Source organism: Alosa pseudoharengus, unplaced genomic scaffold, assembly GCF_046254945.1.
Source record: "Alosa pseudoharengus isolate Yale_2024_CS ecotype anadromous, Long Island Sound unplaced genomic scaffold, YU_APseudo_1.1 YU_APseudo_1.1_scf_1, whole genome shotgun sequence".
In the NCBI taxonomy this organism is placed as follows: Eukaryota; Metazoa; Chordata; class Actinopteri; order Clupeiformes; family Clupeidae; genus Alosa; species Alosa pseudoharengus.
Genome location: NW_027468564.1, coordinates 44129438 through 44153049, shown reverse-complemented (window position 1 = coordinate 44153049; position 23612 = coordinate 44129438). Strand labels below are relative to the sequence as shown.

General features: G+C 40.3%; 2 protein-coding genes across 2 annotated transcripts; both read left to right on the top strand.

The window, feature by feature from the left end:
• The first annotated feature begins 169 nt into the window (after positions 1-169).
• On the top strand, positions 170-7684 carry LOC143129529 (uncharacterized). Its single transcript, XM_076289917.1, has 11 exons — positions 170-633; positions 1969-2202; positions 2639-2752; positions 3003-3146; positions 3625-3698; positions 4007-4118; positions 4231-4401; positions 4734-5076; positions 5311-5643; positions 6084-6209; positions 6442-7684. Exons 1-11 carry the CDS (start codon positions 394-396, stop codon positions 7437-7439), a joined length of 2889 nt encoding a protein of 962 aa, XP_076146032.1. The 5' UTR covers positions 170-393; the 3' UTR covers positions 7440-7684.
• Positions 7685-8863: 1179 nt separating this feature from the next.
• On the top strand, positions 8864-18483 carry LOC143129545 (uncharacterized). Its single transcript, XM_076289918.1, has 8 exons — positions 8864-9302; positions 12339-12500; positions 12929-13002; positions 13380-13473; positions 14058-14222; positions 14717-14879; positions 16664-16807; positions 17320-18483. Exons 1-8 carry the CDS (start codon positions 8922-8924, stop codon positions 18192-18194), a joined length of 2058 nt encoding a protein of 685 aa, XP_076146033.1. The 5' UTR covers positions 8864-8921; the 3' UTR covers positions 18195-18483.
• The last annotated feature ends 5129 nt before the right edge of the window (positions 18484-23612 follow it).

The following is a 23612-nucleotide window of genomic DNA, read 5'->3' as shown; positions in this document are numbered from 1 at the left end:
AAAAGTGTAAAATAGAAAATAAACATTGGTCTGCTCAAATGGGGCTTAACGGACGATACCTTTACTTTAACTTATGAAGTTAAAAACAAAAAAAAATAAGTCCTACGTCCTTCCACTAGGTGGCGAGATTAATACTCAATCGCGTATAAATCTAACAGAAGAAGAAGTAGCAAACAGCTCGTTAGACATTCTCTGTCGTTTCTTTCAGTCTATGGTTTCTTTCATCTATCTTTTACCGATGAACGTGCTGAAAATGTTACACACAGTGGACATAGTGTAACAGCCACATGTGTGTGAAGCGCAAATCGCGGTTCATTTGAATTTAAACTTGATTTTATCCTCGTTTTTAGTCTGATAATCCATGCGTGGTTTCAGTCACAAGACGAATGTTGAATGATCAAGAAAACGACAAATATGATGGAAGACAACGGCAACGTTACTGGCAAACGTAAAGGAAAAGAGAAGACTTCAGTAGTGTGGGCTCATTTCACGGTTTTGGAGGAAGATAGGCCTACTGTTATGTGTGTCCATTGCAAAAAGACTTTCTACCTATGCCAGGGTTCGACCTCGTCTATGCTCAATCATCTAAAAGCACAGCATCCCACTGAGCTCGATCACACCGATGGCCACAAAGTAAGCTATTTTACCATCAAAAGTGTTCTTGAATCATTCATGATGCATACATAGCCTGTGCTGTGCTGGGTGTGCATATACGTCTTTTGGAAATACCCTTATTTATGTCTTTCCTGAAATGTTCTGTTACCTTTCACCTACTTGTTTAAATGTGGTAGGCTATTTCTGAAAAATGTTAGTTCATATTCATATCAAGCTACCCTGACGAGCCAGACCCAATTTGCTGCCGCTATAACCTATAGGGTGCGTCTAGATCTAGGCTAATATCAAGCCCATTCTTTAAGGTGATTCCAATAGATCAAGTAAGGGTCCCCATTTCCATTTTTCAGGGGTTATAGGCTTCTTACACAATCCACTACGACACGTGATGTAGCACTCAAATTTACCTTAAAGTACCCCTTAAAACATACCCAAACCACTTAATTTCTATTAAATGGCGCGTTCATTTAACGTAAATTTTGCCATTTGGTGTGAGGGTGAAATCCCTTATCTCTTACATTTTAGGTGTCAAGTCAGGGGTTCACTTTATTTGTTATGATTAAGGGTTAACAATTTAAGAATATCTTAATTTTATTTTAAGGTATTAATGCAGGGATTCTGATTAAGGTGGGAAATTAAAGGGAAATCGAAAAAGTAAGGGGTAAATTCAGTTGGCTTTTTTCCTTAATTGACCTTTAACCTATGCACATTTTATACTTCAAAACTGTATTTATAGAAGGGTTTTTAGATCAAAAGTAAGTCATTTATTTAAAAGGTTTGGTTTCATAGTGATCCAGTGAGGGGCCAAAAAGTCTTGTTTTACGTGCCTTAGCTGTGCAGGGCCATGGCATTTCTGTACAGATACACAACCCCAGGTATATACCCAGTCTCTTGCTCCAGATACACAACCCCAGGTATATATCTAGTCTCATGCTCCAGATACACAACCCCAGGTATATATCTAGTCTCATGCTCCAGATACACAACCCCAGGTATAGATACACAACCCCAGGTATATACCCAGTCTCATGCTCCTGCATAGCTTTCTCTTATTCCTCTACCTCACTGACGGCAACTCAGACCAGCTGCCCCTCCCTGCCCATGTTGTCCAGCTCCAGCTCAGCTTTGTACTTCTGGTTGTTAGGGGTGGCCCTTGTTGTCATGCAGATGCACTAACAGCTAAGTGCCAATGATTTTCTTCAATGCAAGACGCTTAACAATACTAAACCAAAACAGCATGAAAAAGATATATATAAATGTGCCAGACTGATCAGAAAATGTGAGGTGAGAAAAAAGGTTGAGTAGATGCGTAATAGCCCTTGCCCGAATTTTAAATATATAAATTTAATTTCACAGTCTCAGTCCGAGCAGCTGTTGGATTTCCGTGCGGATGAGCACAAGACCAGTCCCATTAAGGAGAGAAGAGGGAAGCGCTCCATTGTGTGGCTTCATTTTACCCGTTCAGGGAGAGATACTGTTGACTGTCTTTATTGCAAGAAGAGACTGAAATACCAGAGTGGCTCGACCACTAATATGCACAAACATCTACATCAACACCATCCCTACGTCAACAACACCAAGGGCCACCAGGTATGACATCTGTTGGTCTAAAGTCTTGCATTCCGCATCCTGTGATGTACAGTCATACTGCTGCAGAGTACTTGTTCTGGCAACTTTATCGAAACTAAAATGATTAGGGGGTGTAAAGGTACACGTTTTCATTCCAAAGCATTTAGGCACAGCATGTTAGGCTCAGGACAGATATGAAACGAATGTACCAAATGTAGTCTTTAGGGTTTTTTTGGGTGTGACCCTATTTCAAATTCCAAAAACCATTACACCCCTAAACATTTTGCAATTCACCCCTTGCTTTGTTGTAGTTTGTTTAAGTTAATGTGTTAATATATAGCCTAATTATTTGCAGATAGAGTATCTGGCTTCACAGTCAAAACATCCATCTATCTATCTGTCTGTCTATCTATGTATGTATTTATCTATCTGTCTGTCTATGTATCTATCTATCTAGGAAACGGCTATGGTTGTTCAGAAAAATGTGACCACATGTATAAGAAAATCAAGGACACGGTCAGTGGAAAAGGTGTCTCTGCGGACAAAACAACAACCACTTGTGGTTAAGGGTGTAAGAATGTTTTATCTTATGTAGCATACAACATATATTTGTACCTTTTGTAACACTGAATTACATAAATATTATTAGGGAATTCCTCAGAAAATATTTATCTCTCATTCATTCATTCATTCATTCATTCATTCATTCATTCACTCAATGATTAGCTAAGTGTGTATGTATGTTTATTATTAGTGTGTTTGTTTGCTTGCTTGCTTGCTTTATGTATTAGACCTAATTTCAGTTTGATGCTCCACGGCAGGCTTCCGAGTCACAGGAGAGAGATGTGGAGTCTAGCGAGAGTGTGGATGCCCACCCTGAAGCCAGCCAGCTCCTACAGCTGCAAGTGGATGCACTCCTGAAGCAACTGGAGGAGAAAGAGAGACAACTCACACAGGCATATGAGGCATGTTTTAAACTAATCAGCAATGTGCTTGCTCCTAAGAACTTGTCCTGTACTGCATTTTATTGCCTTTGGAATTGGCATGCTTTTCTGTCATTTGTCTACAGGTTAATTTATTTAGCAACAATACAGGACTTAAAGTTGTCAGAAATTCAGTCGTCCTGAGCTGGGTCATTTAGGTTTTGAAAATCGATTTTTAAACAGCTTTGATGATTTATGAGAACTTCAGACACAGAAATGTGCTTTGCTTTAAGCCCTGATAATAGGATGGTATCAAATTGGCTGCCATTTCTCCTCAACAGACACGCACACACACACACACACACACATACACACATTAAGCTACTTTGCTAACACTCGTTGTAGGAGAATAATTTAAAACATCTTAATTCTCAAAAAACTTTCGGCACAACAACAACAGAACTTCCTCTCTGACAGCCTCATCCATCTTCTCACACGATCTTATCTACATGTCTGACAGACGTTTCAGAACACAGTTCGAGCTCTGAGTGAGGACATGGAGTCAATACAGGAGCAGCTCACTCATCTGAACGGGTATGAACCTGTTTATTCACTTTATTTTACGCACACAGCCAGGAACACTTGGGTATACACATGGGTTCCTTGTGGATTGCTCATTGATCTGTGCAGTTAACCAAATGAATAAAATCAATTACTAGTCATTTATTTCACAGTAACTGTTTTAACTTTTAACAGTAACTGTGTATTGATCTTTTTTGCATGTAATTTTAAATATGTCTCTCAGTTTAATTATATTTCAAATCCAATTGTAATCTATTGACTGAAGGTGTACAGTACAGTTATGAACTGTTGAAAACACTTTTTATATTTGCCCTACACAGAAAGTACCAGGGTGCAAAGAAAGGGAGACCTTGCAGTTCAGTCAAATCCAACAGTCAAGTACCAACGGCAGGACCTTCCACTGTTAGGCACACTCGGTCAATTGAGTACGAGGTACGAGCGTCATTAACAATCGATATCTTGATGAAGATGATGCTAAAAAAGAAGCACTTTTCGTCTTAGACCGCTAATCGTAGCTTACGTTTGGTGTATGCTGAATCTACAGGCGTATGAGGGCCGCCCCCTGCTTACCCTTTCCTGCACCTCTGAACCCAATTCTCCTGGGTTTAATGGCACAGAAGGGTCACCACAAAGGTCATCCAAGGACCAGGAAGTCACTATTATCGGCCTGCTGACTCCTTCCTCCACAGCTGTTGCCAACAGTGACAGCATTTTGGTATTTATTTTCTCCTCTTACTCTCATCTTGTATAACAACTCACTTTAAAACACTGAAACTGAATTATGGGGGGGGGTGAAAAAGGACAAAGAAACAGAATGAGAAGAAACAAGCATATTGTTATAATGTCAAAAATACCTCTGTCTTGCCTAGATATCCACTAAAACCAGCCAGCACCAGGCGGTCTCTCTTGTAATACCGCTTTGTACTTTTTGTAACACTGAATTAAGTACAATGCAAGTCAGTGGAATATTTTTGTGGTGAACGTAATGGTGCGTTCAAGACAACACAAACCCTACAGTACTCTATTTGCTTTATGCTTGGTTCACAGGAATTTGTGAACACATTCATGCAGACTGCTTATACCTCTGAGGCCAACGCCACCACCGCTGCAGGCTCAGGCAGCGACACAGAAAGACAACCAGTGCACCTTCCACTGAAGACACTGTCAGTGAGGCTGCAGGACTGCAGGCATAAACTGGGACCAGATGGCATTTTCACAGTTCACAGTGTAAAGACGCACGGTCGTCAGGAGGATAGGGATTTTGAAGATGACTATGACAACGACGTTGATGGTGGTGATGATGATGATGATGATGTCTCAGATTATAATCATGAGTCAGACCCAGATTACAGCCCTGAAGATGATGGCAACAGTGATAAAAACCCTGAAAGTAAGTTGGTTTCATTCTGTATATCCCTAAGTGGCAAACGTTGTTTAGTTGATTATCTTTTGTAAGCTTAGCAAGTGTTGAGTGTTGAAAAAGGAATTTAGTTTGATCTTGTGTGAAGTTGCAAAAGCATAAATATGTACACTCTTAAAATGAATGTGTTGAAAACAACACAACTTGTTGTTCATAGCTGAAGAAATTCAGCAAAATCAATGTATAAACCTGTTTGTTTCCCAGAGTTTTTCCAGAGGTTTTGCAAGAAGAAGATGAGTCAACAGGGATCCTCACAGCTTGCAATGCAGCACCCCGAGTCACCCCCTCAGAAAGCTTCTCTGAAAGTACATGGGGGAAGTTCTTCAGAGGAAAGGCCCTTCAAGTGTCCCTTGTGTGGCGAGAGTTATAAATATTGTCCGGACTACATTCAGCATTTAAAAACTCATAGCTCACCGACCTTCACACCGCATGGTCAACAAGAGAGGGAGGATGACAATGATGATGACCATATCAACACCGAGAAGGATCCGGAGAACAACTTTGAAAATGGTGGCAACAGTTATGACCGCCCTGAAAGTATGTGAAGACACGGGCAAAGATAATTGATTATAACGTAATTGGGATTCAGTCCACATTGGGCTCTAATTTCTTTGTCATTCAATACACCACGCAATGTGGTATTACCGTCCTGCACAAGCTAATCCAAAATGATATACTCGGCAAAACATATTGCTAATTTAATGGGCGAGTACAGAGACAAGCTGTTGTGTTGCGGAAAGCACCTTTTTACTGTGTGGTTTCCGCCGTATGGTAGCCTTAGATAGTGCACGTTGCGGATTTAAATTAGTGCCCTTTGTGTTAAGTCACTTTGCTTTCTTTATTGGGTTTTTTTGCACAGGTTTCCCAACATACTTTCCGAGTCAACAATTTTAAGTAATTAAAAACCAATATTCACATATGTTACAATATACATCCAGTCACTTTGCTTTCTTTACCTTTACTTCTATCAAATGGAGTTTTGTCTGTTCAACACGAGGAAGATGATCTTGGCCGTCACAAGGAGGCAGAAGAGGAGGAGATGTATAATAACGATGGTGGTGATGATGATGAGATTGATGGTGATGGCAATAAAGTGGCCAATGGTAAAGACACCAATTACAACCTTGAAGATGATTGCAACAGTAATGATAAGGTTAATGATGAATACATGCAATAAATGCATTTTTTTTTTTTATTCATAACAAATTTTCAGAAATGGATTAAATTTTGCAGCCTTCCTTACCAGTGTTGTGTATAACCTTTGATATTTGATGCAATTGTAATGACCTTTGATATTTGATGCAATTGTATATTTATTTATGTATATTCTTCCAGATGAGGCTTTGCAGTCTTCTTCTAATGACGGCAACAACATCTCATCCAAAGACAACATGGGCAATAAGATTGGGGATGCCACCGTTTATCAATGTCTCTCTAAACCGGGAAAAGCCAAACCTCATCAGTGTCAAATCTGTGGAAGAAGACTAAGTACCGCCGGCGGTCTTCACATCCACCAAAAACAACACAGTGGAGAGAAAATCCACTGCGAGCGGGACGCCAGAGGGCGCATACTGTACAAATGTAGCAAGTGTGACAAGTCTTTCGTGGGTGCAACCCTTTTTCACATTCATCAAGGAGCGCACCTGGGTGAGAGACCATACGTTTGCCTTCGGTGCAAGAAGACTTTTGTCTATCCCACAAATCTCCGGGCGCACCAGAAATTTCATTGCAAAGAAAGGCCACGGAAGGTAGAGGTTGCCGTGGGTGAATGCGATGGAAGCCCTCAAGAATCCTCCCTCCGTGACAGGAGGAGGACGTATGCGCATGCATGCACACGGTGCCCAATGACGTTCTATCAGAAATACGCACTGAAGCTTCACGAGAAAAGTCATTCAGAGGAGAGACCTTTCAAGTGTCCACTGTGCAGCAAACGTCTTAAATATGCTGGAGGTCTCCGGGAGCATTTAAAAATACATGACGGGCAGAAACAGCATCTCTGCGATAGCTGTGGCAAGTCTTTTCCACGTTTGGGCAGTCTGAGAAGGCACCTCACGTTGCACACGGGAGAAAAGCCGTACAAATGTTCGGTTTGTGACAAACGGTATCATCTTCAGGAAAGCTTAAGAATACATAGTCTTAACCACTCTGAAGACCGTCCTTTTCGATGCCGTATATGTGACAAAGGATTCACTAGGTCACATCTAGTCAAAAAACATGAACGGGTCCACACCAAGGAAAAACCCTACCACTGCTCCTTTTGTAGAAAGAACTTCGGTTACCAGGAGTCACTGTACATTCACCAGAAACGATTTCACTCTGCGTTAGGGCAATAAGACTACACCTGCCGTGCAGAGAGATATAAAGCCTAAAGTCGAGGGACTTGGATCACTTACTGCATAGTGTCCACACCGTACTCTACAATAACTGCTTCTTGACGGCACTGTAGGGGGTGAACGGATTCAGGTTCCAGTGTCCTTCTTGTGTGCCAAGCAAATGTCAGTGAACTCCAACTTCTCCAAGACAAGTGCCTGTGTGTGTGTATATATTATATAATCTTGCAATTGTGTAGGTTAAGTATCTTGCAATAAATATATTGTTTTTTTAAAAAAAACTTTGTTAATCTGTTTTGTTCTGATTGACATGTTAACAAAAATGCACAGGGATCATGATTTATGATTCTATGTACCAAAGTACAAACAAGTCAACAAACAAATGATGTATACTGGCTCCTGGGTCTCTTCGAGTGCTTTGCTGGTGACTTTATTGAAAGTATTATGGGATTTGTGTGTGTGTGCATCTCTCTCTCTCTCACTCACTCACTCACTCACTCTCTCTCTCTCTCACTCTCTCTCTCTCTCTCTCTCTCTCTCTCTCTCTCTCTCTGTGTGTGTGTGTGTGCATACTGCCGTTCAAAAGTTTGGGGGTCACTTAAAAAAAAAATCCATTTCCACTCCATTATAGACAGAATACCAGCACACTGCTTCTTCCCTGCATGGTTATTGCATAGTTTGGAGTTGTGGTTTTGGTCTCTGTCCTCTTATGGGAGAGGCTGTCTCCGCTCAAGTGCCATCCACAGGTAGGGCCTACAGCATTGCAAACAGGAGTGATGACCTTTTTTCATGATTCTTCCATCCTGCACAAATTTCCCACTTTACCACCATGAAGCCACCCCCAGATCATCATCGCTGCATTACGCTTAACAGGTGGAGTCAAACACTTGTCCAGCAAATTGGTTTCTCTCTTATGATCTTCTTTGAACACCTTAGAATTGTCTGTCAACACTTTCTTCCAGTCTTCCTCTATGGACTGTCTGTGTTCTTTGTGTGTATCTTAACCTTTTCTTTTTATTGGCCAGATGGTTTGTCCTCAGCGCTGTCTAGGTGGCAGCCTACCTCTACCTGTTGAAGATGGCAGCCTGAAGTACCTCTACCTGTTGAAATTGGTGTTTTGTGGAGAATCAAATGTTTATGGTTCCAAATATCTGTTTACTGAGCTTTTACAGAGCCAGGACTGTAAACAGTGAATTTGAACAGTGAACAATAGCCTACCTTTAATCTACTGTTATGTTAGTAGCAGCCTAGGCTAAGATCATTTTTTAAAATATTTTTTATATTTTTATTGAGCCCCGTTAGATCCCACGATCATCATAATGATTTTTTTAAAGATGGTATCTACTCCCAACCTTTTGGTGGCGCTACGTGATAATATTGTGCGGCAGAGCATCCATGTGATGTAAACACACCATGACAACTCGGAACTGAACGCAGAAAATATTGGCAAATGAAGAACAGTGAGCCCGTTTTGAGCTTGCGGATATGGAAGAATATTGCAACAAATCAAAAAGGTCAGCTGTGTGGAAGCATTTTAAGTTAATTCCAGGGAAAAACGCAGTCCTTTGTCTCTATTGCAAGAGGAATCTCAAATTATCAGCCTCGAGAAGTACATCTCCACTGCATGTCCATCTACGAAATTGCCATCCATCCGTGTTGCCCTTGGCCCGGTCCGGAGTACATTGCAAATCGAGAAAATCATCAGTTGTGTGGAGGCATTTTAAGTTAATTCCAGGGGGAAATGCAGTCTTCTGTCTCCACTGCAAAGCGGAATTCAAATACTCAGCCTCGAGAACCACAACTCCACTGCATGTCCATCTAAGAAATCGACATCCATTTGTGTTGCCTTTGGCCCGGTCCGGTGAAGTAAGTAGCCTGCTAATGAGAACCATAGACATATTATGTCTATGATGAGAACTGCTTAGCAGCATCTGATTTCTTCTGTAGTCGTGCTTTTACAGCGTAGCCGACGTTAGGGTTAATATGTAACATTTGACAATAGTTATCTATACAATCTTCAAATTATTCTGAATGAATTGATCCAACTCCTATTTGGCCTCTTAGAGGGAGAGCAGCTTCACAGAAGAGAACTTCTGACGGCAAATTTGAGGAAAAGTTGGTAAACCACCTTTCTTACCTTATTTGAGGGTGCTGATTCGGAATATTTTGTTTACCAAGCTCAATTCTGAGTTCTAAGCTGTATAATCAGCATTTTAACATAAAATAGCGATTATTTTTGCTTATTTTTCCCTAAATTGGGTTGATTTCAAAAGTAATCTCTAAAACCAAAGAAAAGTGTTCTCTAAATACACGTTTGAGCTTTAAATAAGCCATACTATAGTTTATTAACATATTTAATGGGAACATGATTACAGTTAACATGTAATAAACTCGGAAATTCTAATCAAAACACAACCATATTTTTATTGCTAACATAGTGAGTCACTCGTGGTGTTTAATGCATTTCATCACAATAACAAATTGCACAGATAACCTTCAACTCAGAATATATCCTACAGTACATATGAACTTAGATAGCAGTAATAAACCTAATGCAGAACTGCATCTACCGTCAGCAACAACCGTCAAGTAAAAAACATTTTACTTCTTGTAACACTGGATTTGGTATGTGTGCTTGCCTCTATACTAGAGCTTGATAATGTGCTCTTCTAATATGCCATTGAGCAGCATCACTTGTTGGTGGTAGAGCCTCGGATCCTCGACATCTAGAAAACAGAGTGGCTCTGGCATAGTGTTGTCACGATACCAAAATTATGACTTTGATACAATACCTGCCATAAATATCTTGATACTCGATACTAAAGCGATATCCAAATCCTAAAATATCTGGAAAAGAAAGGATGCAGGCCTCCTCCAAGTGTATTGAGTCATTTGTGTTGAATTTGGTGCACTTTAAACTTCTAAACTTCCTACATAATTATTATTTTTGTAGTCAGTAAAATAGTAGTTTGTGTGTGATTAAGTCCTTTATTGTTTGTTATAGTTAATTTATATTGTGTGATGTTTTGGCAATAAATTACCTTTAAATAGCCAAAGTAGGCTACTGTAGATCAAGGTCAGTGCTCAAATTATTGCATGCAAATCACTTAATGCTATGCAGAAGAGCCTAATCTTTAGGCCATCTGATGTAGGCTACCCTAGGCCTTCCTGTGTTTATGGGATTTCTTTGACAGTTGCAAAGGGAAAAAAGTGAAGATAGTCTTCTTTGCTCCCAGTGTAATTTAATAAGTACGTTTCAACCACTCTTTGGGTCTTAATCAGATATGCCTACACCATTATTACATTACATTACATTACATTTGGCTGACGCATGTTTAACCAAAGCGATTACAACATGGTAACAGTTAAGTTTTAAAGTAATTCTCTCAACAATTTTAGGACAATTTAAAAACTGTAGAGTACAGTAAGAATAAGTGAGTAAGCATCAGTGAGTGCTGTTTTTAAACAGTTGAGTGTCAGTTCAAGATGGCTGGTAAGTGCTAGGATCGGCAAGACTTGTTGTAAGTGGTGCTATGAGAGGAGATGTTCTCTAAAGAGCTGGGTCTTCAGGAGTTATTTTGAAAATGGAGAGGGATGACCCTGCCCTTGTAGGAACTGCCAGTGACCAACGAGGAACAACAGAAGAGAAAAGTTTAGATTGGCCTGAGCGTATCTGTTGCAATATCTGTGTGCATTCCAACATTAGGTCTATTTCTTTGATAGTCAACATCATTTGCTACCACATAACAAATACCAAATAACATTACAGAAGTTTCTTACAAACTTTCCTGCATACTTCTTTAATGTGCTTCAGTCAGATGGGTGCCCTAAAGACATAACTAGATCTTGAGCATCTATTACCGGTGTTGAATGAGCAGTTTTTGTAGTGATCGATCACTACTGGACATTCCACATTGCTAGACAGCACTTGAGTGAGGATGACTTATTTCCACTTCACAAATAACCATCGCTATCTGCAATAGCTACAGTACAGGGACATTAATCAGTTCATAGCTGAGGATTTGTCCTAGGTCCACTTCCCTTTCAGCATCATATGCAGTAATGATGCACTGGAGAATGTTTCTTTTTGTTGCACTATAAAGGATATCTTGTCTAAATTTTATTTTTATTTGCAAATAATGCAATCTCCATAGCACTCTTCAGCAACCCTCAAACATGCACACAATTTATTTGCATGGCTGGGATTTGAATGATAGGAAAGAGAACCAGTGAGATGTTTTAACTAGGCAAGCACAGTCGCCTTTACAGTAAAAAAATACAGTATAAAATCCTCTGTAAAGACTGACAACTCTTCATAATAGTTAGTGACAAAGTACTTCCTACAGAAAAATGAGCAGTCACCTACTATTCAATCAATTTATTATCTAGGAATCTATTTTGCTTCTAAACGTCATACTGAATTTTAGCTATTATTTCAATTTATATTTTAATTTTATCTTATTTTCATTTGCTACTTGAGGGTCATTGGGGTAATTCCTGTCCTGTCCTACAACATATCTGATACATAAAGAGTATATTAATGCCTTATTTTTTTGCAATTCCTATGATATCTGATGGCAAAACCAAAAAGTATGTGAATTATGCTAATTATGCTAATTAGCAAGCTTAAAACTCAAAATTGAGCTTGGTAAACAAAATATTTGAATTCAGCACCCTCAAATTGTGTGAAATAGCCCCTTTACCGACTTTTCCTCAAATTTGCCAACAGGACTTTTTCTGAACGTTTGTTAGCTATCTGCTCTCCCTCTATCTTGTATTTTGTGTTGTAGCCTAGTCACGGTCGGGGCAGGCCCAGGGCCCTAACTACCCATTTCATGTTGTCATGTTATTCGAAATGCATTCAGTCGATATATTATAATAACATATTTACCTTCATTTCAGCCTCATAATTCACAGGTTGTCTCAGAGTCAGAACAGAAGGTGTTGGAATCTGAACAAGCATTAACTGACCCTGCTGACTCCAACCAGCTTTTAAAGTTGCAAGTGAAGAAGCTTCAAAAGAGTCTGGAGGAGAAAGCTAAAGAGGTCACAGAGACATATAAGGTACCCTACTGTACAAAGTTTATAAAAACGAACAGTAAAAGTTGGCAAATGCACGGTGAACAGCTAATGTGTTTTGGTCTGAAATGTGTTTCTTGTGACAAATTTTGGGGAGGGGGGTGGTTAGCTGGATGGATGGATGGATGAATAGAAGTGTTTGAAAACAACAATAGTCTGTCTCTGTCTGTGTTAACGATTCTTCAAACGGGATGGTGTCATTGATTGTGTCCCACTCCATCAACACAACCACACACACGCACGCACGCACACACACACACACACACGCACACACACACACACACATAAAGGCTCCTTAATGTACTCCTTACTGGACAAAATTTGCATTGAAGTTTTCCAAAACACCTTGGATGCAATACCACCGCCTTTCCAATGTCAACCACTATCTGTCTTCTCTTTTCTATTTCTCTTAGTCTTTCCAGCAGACAATTCAAGCTCTTAAGGATAATGTGAAGTCCGTGAAAGAACGGCACATTAGCCAGATGGGGTATGAACATGTTAATTCATATATTTCTCAAATAGATGCCATTTCCTGAGTGCTACACCTGTATGTGCACATCACACACATTCTCACTTATTCTAGTAACAAACAAAATGCACATGTTCATTAATGGTGTGTGCATCTTAACATGCAATGTTACTGTTGACTAGGCAAGGGAATATCACATGTGTGCCAAGATGTGATTCTGCCTTTGTTTTTAAGAATTTGCTACATATGGGGTTGCTGTAGTCTTATCTGCTCTGATTAGATTTGTGAGTTGTACTTATTTTTAAGATCTTGTGAAGTACTGTGGGTCATAGAGGTATTAACACATATACATTTTTCACAAAGCCCTTCCACCTCTTGATATTTTCTCTACATAGAAAGCATCAGGGTGCAAGACCAGGGAGACTTTGTGATACAGTGCCAGCTGCAGCATCTTCCCAGCACAATCGGCCACATTCATCTGACCATGAGGTACGTGATGCATCATGAACATCTTGCGAAACGTAATGCTAAAGCAACACTATTAAGTAAATAACACTAGGAAGGAAATAAGTAAAAACTCAAGACACAGTCGATGGTTTACAGTATAAAGAAGCAAAACGAAGGGGTTTTTTTTATTGTCAAGTTTTAAGACATTCACTTTGACCGAGAAAGCGCTGTTTACAAAAAGACAGTAAAACTATTTATCTAACACAACATACACACATCAATAAATAGAGTACAGTAAAAAGAAGAAGTATATTGCACTTCCCTAAAAAGGCCTAATGTTTTATTTATGACATTAGGCCTTTTTAGGGAAGTGCAATATACTACTTCTTTTTACTGTATTCTATTTATTGATGTGTATATGTTATGTGTTAGATAAATAGTGCTGTAGATGTCTGGTTCAATGTTTGTGTTGTGGATTATGTGTCAACATGCATGTACTGTAAAACAAATTGCCTCTCGGGGACATTAAAGTTTTCTAAGTCTAAGTAAAACCTTCCTCTCATCTGCCTGGTTGTGTGGATGGACCTCTAATCGTAGCTGACGTTTGGTGTGTGCTGAATCTGCAGGCGTGTGAGGGCCGCCCCCTGCTTACCCTTTCCTGCACCTCTGAGCCCAATTCTCCTGGTTTTGATGAAACGGAAGGGTCACCACAAAGGTCATCCAAGGACCAGGAAGTCACTATTATCGGCCTGCTGACTCCTACAGCTGTTGTCAACAGTGACAACATTTTGGTATTTGTTTTGCTTCACTTATGATAGAAGTGATAAAACGCATGTATATTTTAAAGTTGGACATTTAAGTTGTATTTGTTGCATGGTTGGTTTGTAGGGCTATGTAGACACTTTCATACAGGTCTTCTGAAACTGACGCCACCAACCCTCCAGACTCAGTCAGTGACATGGACTCCACCAACTCCTACTAGCAACACCGCCTCCTACTAGAAACACCGCCACCTATTCGAAACACCACCTCTTACTAGAAACACCACCTGCTACTAGAAACTCTGCCTCCTACTAGAAACACCACACAAACACGACACATAACAAAACAATAGCAAAAAACATTGCACTTCTTATAAAAGACACACAGGAGTGAATAATTTAGTATAGCACTAAACCAAGGACTTGATCATGTTCGGAGTCAGTTCTGAGCCTGGAGGAAATGTGTATGTGCAGAAGCCCCTTTTCTCTCAAATAGGTTGCTTAATGGAGTTTTCTCTGAACAGGTAGAAAAGAGGCATGGTCGTCAAGACAATGAGGAAGACGAAGACTGTAATGAGGAAGATGAAGACTGTAATCATAACAAAGATGAGGTCTCTGATTATTATGCTGATATAGACCCGGATTACAGACCAGAAGATGAGGACAACGGTGATGATGACCCTGGAGGTCAGTGAAGAGAAAGGCAAAGGGGTCATTCCACGTCAGTTCAACCAGGGCCCACGCACTTAGGTCTCAAAAAATTCTGAAAAAATTACCAGGTGTACCTATGTTACCCAGGAGACACACTGTAAAATTACTCTTATGTAAGATCAATACTTTCCAAGATACAGCCAGTTTTACAGGGGGAGGGGGGTGTCGATTTTGTTCGGCCTCTTTTTTTTTGTCAAAGTTCACAAGCCCACAGCGCAAGAACTAAACCATGTAGGAGGCTCAAATTTTGCATGCTGGTACATAAATAGGAATAGTATGTAGCAAAATCGTCACGTTTGGTCTGGATAATCCTGCATGGTCATAGCGGTCCCTCAAAGTTGATACAAATTTTATTGGTGTTTTTGGCTGGGCTCTGTTTAAGCCTTCAGAAGACATATTTGTACTCAACATAGGCTCTTGATTTATTTTCCTTACTGAGATAAGTAGAAACACTCTCACAAAAAGCAATGAACAGAAAACAAATCCCTTCAGGGTCTGAACAGCAGACCTCACAAGTCTGAAAAATGTTGGTTATCATTTTCAGAGCACCCAAACACCTTGTGGGAATATACAAAGCTTTTTTAAATATGTTTTTCTTTATTCTCCATGATCCCTTCTTTTTGAAAACACCAATTTGACTTGTCTTATGCAAATCTTTCTTTTTTATTTTCCACCCTGAACATGGGCAAAATGCCCCATTGACATCAATATGTTTTATATAGAGTCACCACACTGCCACCTGTGGTTGTATAGAGTAACCTGTGGTAGCTCTATACAAAACATATTAATGTCAATGGTGCATTTTGCCCATGTTCAGGGTGGAAAGTGAAAAAGAAAGATTTGCATAAGACAAGTCAAATTGGTGTTTTTGAAAAGAAAAGATCATGGAGAATAAAGAAAAAAATATTTAAAAAATATTTGTATATTCTCACAAGGTGTTTGGGTGCTCTGAAAATGAGAACAAAAAATATTTTTTAGACTTGTAAAGTCTGCTGTTCAGACCCTGAAGGAATTTATTTTCTGTTCATTGTTTTTTGGAAAATAAATCAAGAGCCTATGTTGAGTACAAATATGTCTTCTGAAGGCTTAAACAGAGCCCAGCCAAAAACTCCAATAAAATTTGTATCAACTTTGAGGGACCGCTATGACCATGCAGGATTATCCAGACCAAACGTGACGATTTTGCTACATACTATTCCTATTTATGTACCAACATGCAAAATTTGAGCCTCCTACATGGTTTAGTTCTTGCGCTGTGGGCTTGTGAACTTTGACAAAAAAAAGAGGCCGAACAAAATCGACACCCCCCTCCCCCTGTAAAACTGGCTGTATCTTGGAAAGTATTGATCTTACATAAGAGTAATTTTACAGTGTGTCTCCCGGGTAACATAAGTACACCTGGTAATTCTTTCAGAATTTTTTGAGACCTAAGTGCGTGGGCCCTGGTTGAACTGACGTGGAATGACCCACAGACAGACAGCTCCATTTTGTTTTCAGTCCACATGGGACCTCATGCCACAACATTGTCTTTAACTTCTCAGAAGTATTCTCTTAATTTTTAAATCAAAGAAATATCAGAGGAAAAAAATACAGATTGTACAAAAATATGAACAAAACTCAGGATATTTATTTGTATATTGCTTCCTGCATGAGGCCCCTGTGTCATGCAACTTCAGTCTCTTTTGTTGATTGATTTAATAACTTTGGTTGGAGGACTGCTGTGCAAAATCTTTGACTAACTGGTGTTTCCTCTGTTCAAGAAGAAGATTTTGGCGAGTCAAATTATGAGGAGGAGGAGGATAAAAACGAAAGGGATACCGGTAGTGGTGGTGATAACAATGACAATCGGAAAGGCCTCGATTTCAACCTTGAAGATGATGGCAACAGCAACGACAACCCTGATGGTAAGTGAACAACAGGATAATGTCTTAAATTAAAGCAAATAAAAAAGAAAACTCAAATGATGGCATAGTTCGGTGCCAGAGTGGGACAATGCAATTGCAAGAATACATAACTTTAAGATCAAACTCTGCAACATGCAGTGTCAGCAGATTTGGTGAGTGAAATAGAATAATTAATACACATTTTTAAATAGAAATGTGTAGTATTAAAAAAAATCTTACATGGGGGATGAGGAGAAATCGCTGTTTTGAAGGGAAGGGTTAAACTAAATGGGGAAATTGTCGCATCATCCACACACCCTTTTAGGGCCGCTCAAAAAAAAGTGGACACGGAAAACGACCGGAAAATATTAATGGTCGAACACTGCAATTCAGAACCACACAGTTTACAGTTTAATATTTTTTTTTCTTGAAATCTTAGTTACTAATGGTGTGTACTGCGTACAAAAAAGTAATTTCCTTTGGTGTTTTATGAAGTTTCTAAAAATGTTTATCTGTATCTGCGTGTCTTCCAGATCAGGCCGGGCTGTCTTCCTCAAAGGACGGCAACAACATCTCACCCACAGACGACTTGGAAAACAAGACTGGGAAAGTTTATTCTTGCACCCTGTGCAATGAAACATTTATGAAAGTGTACTACATGAAATTGCACAGGTTAATCCATGATAAAGGTGCCAGCCTCAATCAATGTCTCTCTGAACCCATGAAGTACGTGAGAGTAGTCAAGCCCTACAAGTGTGAAGTGTGTGGAAAGGAATGTCGTACCTCAGAGGATCTCCACATTCACCAAAGACTACACGATGAAGAAAATGCCCATTGTGAGCTCGATGCAAGAGGACAGAATTTGTACAAGTGTAGCAAGTGTGACAAGTCTTTCAACCACTCGACTGATTTCTGCCTCCACCAGGGAGTGCACCTGGGTGAAGGGCCGTACGTTTGCTCTTGGTGCGACAAGACCTTCATATATCCCGCCGATCTCAGCCTCCACCAAAAATGTCACTGCGAGAAAATGCCTAGAGAGGCTATCTCACGCAGTGAACCGAGACCGTATCTGTGTGACACCTGTGGTAAGGCGTTCCCAGATATGAGTAGATTGAAAAGGCATGTTACCTTGCACACAGGAGAAAAGCCGTACAAATGCTTGGTTTGCGACAAACGGTTTCGCCTAAGTTCTTCCTTAAAGGAACATAGCCTCAGGCACTCTGAAAATCTTCCTTTTATATGTCATATATGTGGCAAGGGATTCACAAAATTACAATTAGTCCAAAAACACATGAGGGTCCACACCAAGGAAAAACCCTACCACTGCTCTTTTTGTGGGAAGGATTTCGGTTACCAGGAATCACTGTACGTTCACCACAAACGATTTCACTCTGTCTCAGGGCAATAAGATCACACCGGCCGTGCAGAGAAATTGAAAACCTCAGGGGACTTGATCACACAAGATCACTGACTACATAGTGTCTCCGATAACTGCCTCTCAATAAAATATTGAGTTGAACAAGTTTCAAAGCCCTCATAGTCTTCCAAGGATGTTTATACTTTTGTAAAGTCATACTCTCTCAAGAAAGGTGGATGAAAACAAATAATTTTCATGTAAAATATAGTTGTTTTTTTTTACTTTTTCTGAAACAGCGTTGAAGGTGAATATAATACTAAACAACATTACTTAATAATGACTATTGACTCTTGATGTCTCTTTTTTGTAAACAATGTTATGATGCCCCATTATGTCTTCTAGTTCTATGTTTTTATTATTATTATTATTATTATTATTATTATTATTATTTCTCTAAATCCTGAGGAGCACTCTACACTAACACTGTATGTAACACACAAACCTATTGTGGTCTAAGTTTAATACAAAAACCTTGCAATGAAAAGGTTGATCATTCTGGAGGGTTTAAGGTTTCATGGTCACAATGAAATGAGGCCTCCCTCCAAACACCTAAAGGAGGATGTATGTATACTGACAAGTATGTGGTATACTGACAGTTAGGAAAGAGGAAATGGTAAACTTCCTATAGAGGCCTCATTCATCAAGAGAGACAAAGTCAAAAGGTTATTTTAGGAGGTTTGTCATAATTTACTGTAACTTATCTTGCTTTGGTTTGTCTGTACCACCTTGGTATGAACACCAGTTTTTGACAAAATGTGTAGCCTATTAAATGATTATGGACCTACTTGGTGCATTATTTAATTTTAATGATACCTCTGTAAGCTCCTACACACAAAGCCTATTTTTTCCGATCAAAGTTGACCAGGTCAGGGTGCACAACATGCAATGATGCATTATTTAGTTTACTTGGCTACAGCCAAGTAAGCCTATATGAATGCCAGCGGGGATGAGAGCCACCTTCTCCTTGTTTTAAGAATACACGGCGAAATTCTTGAATCAGAAATGGGTAAGCATATTTTCTGTTAGTATTGTTTTTGTGGTTCCATTAGGTCAGGGGTGGGCAAACTTTTTGGCTCAAGGGCCACATTGTGTTTTGAAAATTGGCCTGCGGGCCGCACAACAACCGCCCCCCCACGGCACACGCATAAAAAAAAAAACATTTTTTATAGCCTATAATTTAGTATGAAAAGTATTTGTTTTAAAATATTAATTGCTTAAAAATACTGCTAATTTTATGCTGTTTAACAAATGTATAAATTGTGCACTGTCGCTTTAAGACAGTCGCTTTAATTCACGTTTATTTCTCAATGATCTTCTGCCTGCTCCGCTATGGCTAGTGCTGTACCGACGGCTGGGCCCTCTCACAGTTTTTAAATGGTCAGTAGTGGGAACTACTGTTGCCTTCATGACTTCCTTTTAAAACTTTCTTATAAGGAGATATCAATTATCAACAATCACAAGCCAGCTGGAACCTGCGGCTCTCTCTCCCTCTCGTGAGTGACGCGTTCCCAATTAAATGGATTGCATGTTCAAGTTAGATCTGCTGCAAAGGAGATAACTAGTTAACTTAGTTTAACATGATGTTATCTCTATTTAACATGATGTTTTGACATTGACATTGTAAACGTTATCTAAGGAGAGTGAAGCAGTTTGCAGTAAAGCTAACCAACGTCGTCTCTATCGCAGGAAGAAAATAGCGAGCAGCCTGATAACTAAATGAAATGCTCGGCGGGCCGGATGAAAGTGCTTGGCGGGCCGCAGTTTGCCCACCCCTGCATTAGGTGCATAACCGTCAAAATGTAAGGAGAAGAATAGGCAGGCAAATCCGCACGTGATGTAAAAAGCACCTGATCCGACCAGGCACCGATACGAACCAACTTCTTGTTGAACTCCATGTTTGACAACTCTGCCTCTAGCTTTGTCGTGAAGTTACACAACAGTGTTGGACACTAGGTTGGACTGGACATCACACAGTGAAAACGAGTGGATCTATCGGCTATGTCACTATTGGAGTCGTTTATGAGCATTATCGCAACTTCCTAAAAGTGAGTTTGCTCGGTGGGGTACACAGACAATGCAAGAATCATGAATGTAAGTTACTAAGCTTCAGTTCATCAATGGAATTAAGACTAAAAGTCTTTACAAGTTGTTCCAAATTGTACTCAAGCTGGCATTTTCAACGTGTATTTTAAATTGTGTTTTGTTAATTTAATGAATTGTGCAGTGGTGCGTAAGCCATTCGCTCCTCATGTGCTCACTGGGAAGTCATTGTTGATGAAATATCAATATTTTTGACATGTTATTGGTGTATTTTCAGTGTGTAGACTTTTTTTTTTATTGTAGCCTATTACTGCTGGCTGGAGCTGCAGCGGCGAGTTAGTTGGCTGTGACTCAGGCGCTGTGCAAGCAAGTGGAGTTCAAAATGGGCTGATTCAGACTGGCTGCGTGGCGTGTCCGTTTTTATTTCGGCTCCCATGTTAACAGGTTACACCATGTTAACAGGTTAACATGGGCTCACGTCATCCGTTGCCGAACTGAATTGTGGGTCCGTTGCGTCGCTTCTCCCGTCGCTCGCGTTGAGAAGTTCACCTGACAGACTGCACCGGCCAATCAAGCCAATCGAGGGACGGCACCAGCCAATCAAATTACGGTTAGGCTATACTTCAAGTCATTTGCATCGCTACCGTCGGGAACACCCACTGGCATGCATTGACAGAACGCAACTGTGTGTAGAGGCCGTTACGGCTCCTACACACAGTTGAGTGCGTTGCAGTGCTGGAGACGCATCCCATTCACTTTACATGGGCCTACGTCATCCGTTGCCGAACTGAATTGTGGGTCTGTTGCATGCGTTTTTCCCGTCGCTCGCGTGGAGAAGTTCAGCTGTTGCTGCACCGACAGACGGCACCGCCAATCAAGCCAATCGACAGACGGCACCCGTTAGAGCTTGTCCACTACCTGCGTGAGACGCACGTCTCAGGGCTTCTACACACAGTTGCGTTCCGTCAACGCATGCCAGTGGGTGTTCCCGACGGTAGCTATGCAAATGACTTGAAGTATAAACGTAATAGGGATCGACCGATATATCGGCCGGCCGATATATCGGGCCGATATTTGCGTTTTTTAAGTGTATCGGCATCGGCCGATAAGCGGCTGCGTTCGCCGATAGTTTTCCCCGCATTATTTACATACAGGCATCCACAGGCAGCTCTGTGTTGCTGGAGATGCTGCAATTCACGTGCAGACTGCCCCTCCCCCACTGAGCAGAGTGTCGGCCTGCTCTTCAAGACAACAGTAAACTTTAAGCTTTAAACTTTTAGTTAACTTTCAAAGCATCTTAACCAGGGCTCCGAACCGGTTCAAGGAACGAAAACCGAAAACGAACGGAATTTTACGGAATTTTACGAGGAGCGGAAACGGAAACGAAAACAACATGGTCTTCAATTGTTCCGGAACAGAAACGTTATTCTGAAATCCACAAAACCGGTTAATAACGTTTTTTTTTCGCTCTCTATATATTTTATAAAATTTCACAAAAGCATATCCTAAGTGTTCTACTCGTTTGATTGTAGGCGAACAGCCTAATAATTTGATTTCTGCAGTTTGAAAAAAAAAAAAAAAAAACGAATAAATGGACCTTTGGTCCAAATGTGTATATTTTGTCTTGCTGTTGTAATGTAACCTATCCGTCTGCCACTTCGGATCTTAGGCCAGCTCGTAGCGTAGGCTACTGAAACTGATTTGGAAATTGTTTGTAGCCTATGCGTAATAGCCTATTTTGCCTGTCCTAAATGGACCTTTGGTCCAAATGTGTATATTTTGTCTTGCTGTTGTAATTTAACCTATCCGTCTGCCACTTCGGATCTTAGGCCAGCTCGTAGCGTAGGCTACTGAAACTGATTTGGAAATTGTTTGTAGCCTATGCGTAATAGCCTATTTTGCCTGTCCACGCCTTGTCGTTTTATAGTCGGGATTTGAAAAATTATAGCCTATTCTATGTAGAAGAGTTAAACGGAAAATTTGAGATGGGCCTTGTCAGCAACAGACAGGTTCGTTTATAAACAGGGTTGGAATTATAGCGCAAGCCGTTGAAGATCTCCATATGGATAAAACTTAGGCTACAACCAGGTAAGGAGTTTATCACGTATCCAGAAATATTTTTGATAAGAAATTATTTATAGGCATAGGTTAGGCCTACAGTAAGTTTGTAGGCTATGGGATGGATAGCCCATCTGAATGTTTTTGGATGCCGCCTGTGATTTATTATTTTTGGGCATAGCTACGGTATAGGCTAAATCAATGGGAAATAAAGAGTACGTCTATTCTAAGGTAAAGTCCACAAAAATAGCCTTGATAGGCCCGCCAAACACTGCCGGAACTTTAAGAACGAACAATATTTTTCGTTCCGAACCGGTTCAGGACCGATATGTTAAACAGGCCTACCTGAACCGTTCGGAACGGAACGTTTGAAAAATTATTTCGTTTTCAAGCCCTGATCTTAACTGTTTGACTTCGCTGAAATATTGCCATACACTTTGAAGGTGGAAGCAAGTTTGTGGGTCCAAATGGAAAACGCGAATGATAGCTACTTTATTTAATGCTTAATGCTTCGTTTATAAATCTGCTTGCCATTGTATTTAGGGAGCTGCAAATAACTAAGTTGTAGGCTATCTATATGCATGCGGTTGCGTTAGGCTAGCTGTTACAAACACTGGTCATATGATTAAGTAATGCCAACGTTATTCCGTGGTATTTGTGGGAGTTTTATTCAGCGACCACCTAGCTGAGTATTAGACGCGTGTGGTGTGTGTGTGTCTCCCTCCCTGAATGCCTCTTCTATAAAACTGCTTGCCATTGTATTTAGGGAGCTGCAAATAGCTAAGTTGTAGGCTATCCCTATGCATGCGGTAGTGGTAGCTGTTACGAACACTGGTCAATCATATGATAATGCCGACGTTGTTCCGAGATATTTGTGGGAGTTTTATTCAGCGACCACCTAGCTGAGTTTTGGACGCGTGTGGTGTGTGCGTCTCCCTCCCCCTCTCCCTTCGAGCGGGGCGGAGTTGCCATCGCAGTGATATCAGAGCTTTAATAATGAGAGACGTGTTATATGTAGTTGAATATTAATTCGTGTTTACGTTTATCATGTACCAGACATACCGTGTATGCCTTACTTGTTTAGAGCCGTTTGCTAACGTTATCATTATCAATCCATTTCAATGGTGGTTCGTCAGCTACCAAACAGAAGTTTGTGTGTGCGTCTGGTCTGTCTCACTCAATGGGACACGCGCATCACAGCGATATGAGAGTGCTGCGTTACCTGAAGGAGAGATTTTAAAACTTTGAGATGTTTTTATAGCTTTTGACGTTGATGCGTTATTTTCCTCTGCTGATTTATGTTCTGTGGTT

What these genes read in the sequence shown, in the direction of transcription:
- LOC143129529 (XM_076289917.1), top strand. Translation starts at nt 394, where the DNA reads ATGATCAAGAAAACGACAAATATGATGGAAGACAACGGCAACGTTACT. An exon ending in CAGTGATAAAAACCCTGAAA is followed by an intron (nt 5,077 to 5,310) that starts GTAAGTTGGTTT and finishes TTTGTTTCCCAG; the next exon opens with AGTTTTTCCAGAGGTTTTGC. An exon ending in TGGCAATAAAGTGGCCAATG is followed by an intron (nt 6,210 to 6,441) that starts GTAAAGACACCA and finishes ATATTCTTCCAG; the next exon opens with ATGAGGCTTTGCAGTCTTCT.
- LOC143129545 (XM_076289918.1), top strand. Translation starts at nt 8,922, where the DNA reads ATGGAAGAATATTGCAACAAATCAAAAAGGTCAGCTGTGTGGAAGCAT. An exon ending in CTTTGGCCCGGTCCGGTGAA is followed by an intron (nt 9,303 to 12,338) that starts GTAAGTAGCCTG and finishes CCTTCATTTCAG; the next exon opens with CCTCATAATTCACAGGTTGT. An exon ending in TCAACAGTGACAACATTTTG is followed by an intron (nt 14,223 to 14,716) that starts GTATTTGTTTTG and finishes TTCTCTGAACAG; the next exon opens with GTAGAAAAGAGGCATGGTCG.